General features: G+C 53.6%; 1 protein-coding gene across 1 annotated transcript in view; it reads right to left on the bottom strand.

The window, feature by feature from the left end:
• The window catches only part of ICAM3 (intercellular adhesion molecule 3), a 13,527-nt gene that overhangs the window by 5,120 nt on the left and 5,705 nt on the right, over positions 1-2,702 (bottom strand). Inside the window, exons 2-3 of the mRNA XM_008578025.1 lie at positions 2,131-2,241; positions 1,279-1,545 (exon numbers count right to left, since the gene is read on the bottom strand). Coding sequence (XP_008576247.1) covers positions 1,279-1,545; positions 2,131-2,241 — 378 coding nt within the window. The remainder of the gene's footprint in view (positions 1-1,278; positions 1,546-2,130; positions 2,242-2,702) is intronic.

The following is a 2,702-nucleotide window of genomic DNA, read 5'->3' as shown; positions in this document are numbered from 1 at the left end:
CATCCACCTACACTCACACACTGAGAGACACAGATACTGACACGGACACACACACATTCTCATAGAGATAAACACACGAAGACACAGGCACAGACATATGCAGACATCCACACACAAATATAGAGACACACATATGCACACACATGGGCACACACAGACACTAATACACAGGCACACTCGTACTGATACAGAATGACGTACAGAGATACATACACTCACGGACACACACAGGTACACAAACGCAGATGCTTTTAGACCCTGACGCACACACAGCAGCATACACAGCAGCATACATGCAATCACACTCGTAACCTTCACTTATCTACTAAGGCTTCACAAATCAGAAATCACCATGAGTGATGTACTCTGCTGTTTTCTGGTTCATTCTATTTGTTTACATGCAGAGAAACTCTGGAAGGACCTCCACAGATTTCACCTGTTTTCTTTTGGCGGCTGGCCAGGATGGGGATCTAAACCCTTGAACTTGCTGTTACAACACTGTGATGTAACCGACTGAGCTAAACCGTTAGCCCCAGATTTCACCTGTTAAAAGCAGGAACTTGGGAGCCAGACTGCTGGCTTCTCCACTCACGGTCTGCGAACCTTAGTAAATGACCTTATCTCACTGAGCCTCAGTTTCCTTATCTGTGAAATGAGGCTCATACTGTACCTGCCCTAGCGTGGGGCTTTTGTAAGGATCAAATCAGTCCCTGTATGTCAACACTTAAAACAGTGCCCACTCTCTACCAACATTAGGTGGAGTTTACATTTACACCTTCTGATACTTTTTGATTTTTAAACCACATGCATTTATTACCTGCCGTAAAAAGAAAAGTAATAAATAAAAGACATGAGATAACTTTTTTTTTTTTTGTCACCGAGAAGGGGATCACAACCCTTGGCTTGGCGTCGCCTGCACCGTGCTCAGCCAGTGAGCGCCCCGGCCATCCCTATATAGGATCCGAATCCGCGGCGGGAGTGCCACTGCGCTCCCAAGCGCTGCACGGGGCCGGCCCGAGATAACATTTTTAAAATGCTTCCTGGGACCTACATAAATTGATTTCATAACTGCTGTCCTGGCATATGGTTCAGATGGATCTTGTCTATCTCTGTGTCTGTCTCTTGCTGTCTTACACACATACGTCCCGGTCTGAGCTCTGGGTCAGAACCTTGGTCCATTCCTGCAAACTCCAGGTGCCCACTCCCCTGAGCCATTGGCCACCTGACCCCACCGCTGTCCTAGGGAGGCCAGTCCCATGTCCAGGCATGTCCACTCACGGTACACAGTGATGACAGAGGAGCTGATCATCTGGGAGCCATTGCAGAAGCTGGAGCAGAGGACATGGCTGTCATCAGTCACGTTGCTGAGCCAGAAGGCGGCCCAGCCCAGGCCATTGCCTGCCCGCTCCTTTGACAGAGACGTCTCCAGATTGATGAGCTCAGCATGGGGGCAACGGGTACTACAGTTTACCAGGAGAGACCCTCCAGCAGGAATCACCAGGTCCTGGGGCTCCACCCGCAGCAGGAACTCCTGCCCCTGGGTACCTTCAGAAACATGGGCAAGTTCTGCTGTTGTTCAGGGTTTCCCACCCACCCATCAGCAAGCCCACCATTCAACACCTCCTCCTGCTGAGAAAGAGTGGTCCCACCCTCATGGTGCCCCTAGTCCAGTAGGGAAGACAGAAGATGGATCAGGAACAGGGGAGAGCTCAGACAGAGGCCAGGAGAGGCTCTGACCCAGCCTATAGAAGGAGAGGAGTCAGGGAAGGCTTCCTGGAGGAGAGGACAACTATGGCCAGTTTTGAAGGCTAAGTAGGAATTAGCCAGGTGAAAGAGAGGAGTGATCCTGGCAGGGGGACCCTCACAGGCAAAGGTTGGGGGCCCAGATGCAGCAGAGAGAGTGTGTATGTATTGGGGGACAGAATGCAAGTCACATTCAGGGACCTGACCACCTGAAGGCTGAGTTAAGAAGCCAGAACTTTCTCCCAAGGACACTGGGGTGCCCCCTGTCAGACCTGAGTTTACGGAGGGGCTCCGGTGGCTAGGGCAGCAGGATGTGGGGAGCTTTGCTCCATCCCCCCACCCTACCAGTCCCCCAGCCCCAGCCCTCCCCTGCTTGACCAGCCTCACCTGAGGGCAGCACACAGCAGAAGGTGAGCAGAGCCCAGCAGGCCCCGGGCAGCGGCCAGGAGGGCACCATGGTGGCCAGCCTGAGGGAGGAAGGCGACTTCACAAGGCGCCCTATAGGGCAGAGGGGAGGAGGCGGGCACCCAGGGGACGGAAGTGCCGTGGTTAAGATTGCAGAAATCCAGGGGCTGCGCCTGGCCCCAGCCTGGGGGGTGGAAAAGATGCTCTAGCCCCTGGGGCCAAGGGTCAGGGGCCCAAGTGGTGCCCAGCAAGGTGGCTTGGCACTGGGAGTCTCCAATAGGGGCAGGCCTGGCCTCAGTTACACCCGCTAGCCCTCAAATGAACTCAAATGAACTCACAGGAAACGCTCACACACCCGGTTTCCTTTGTGCTCAGTACTGGGATGCCTTGGGGTTGGGTGGGATGGGGGCTGCTGAGAAACCTCCTTCTGGATGAACTTAGGTAGTGGGGGTGTTCTGTCCTCAGAGAGGAATTAATGGGGGACCTCCAGGCAATGTCCTTGAGGCGAACATGTGGGATTTCAAGGCAACAGTTCACTGGGACAACAATGGGGG

Source organism: Galeopterus variegatus, unplaced genomic scaffold (assembly GCF_000696425.1).
Source record: "Galeopterus variegatus unplaced genomic scaffold, G_variegatus-3.0.2 Scaffold1619, whole genome shotgun sequence".
NCBI lineage: Eukaryota > Metazoa > Chordata > Mammalia > Dermoptera > Cynocephalidae > Galeopterus > Galeopterus variegatus.
The sequence above is the reverse complement of the archived record's forward strand: the minus strand, read 5'-3'. Positions and strand labels throughout refer to the sequence as shown.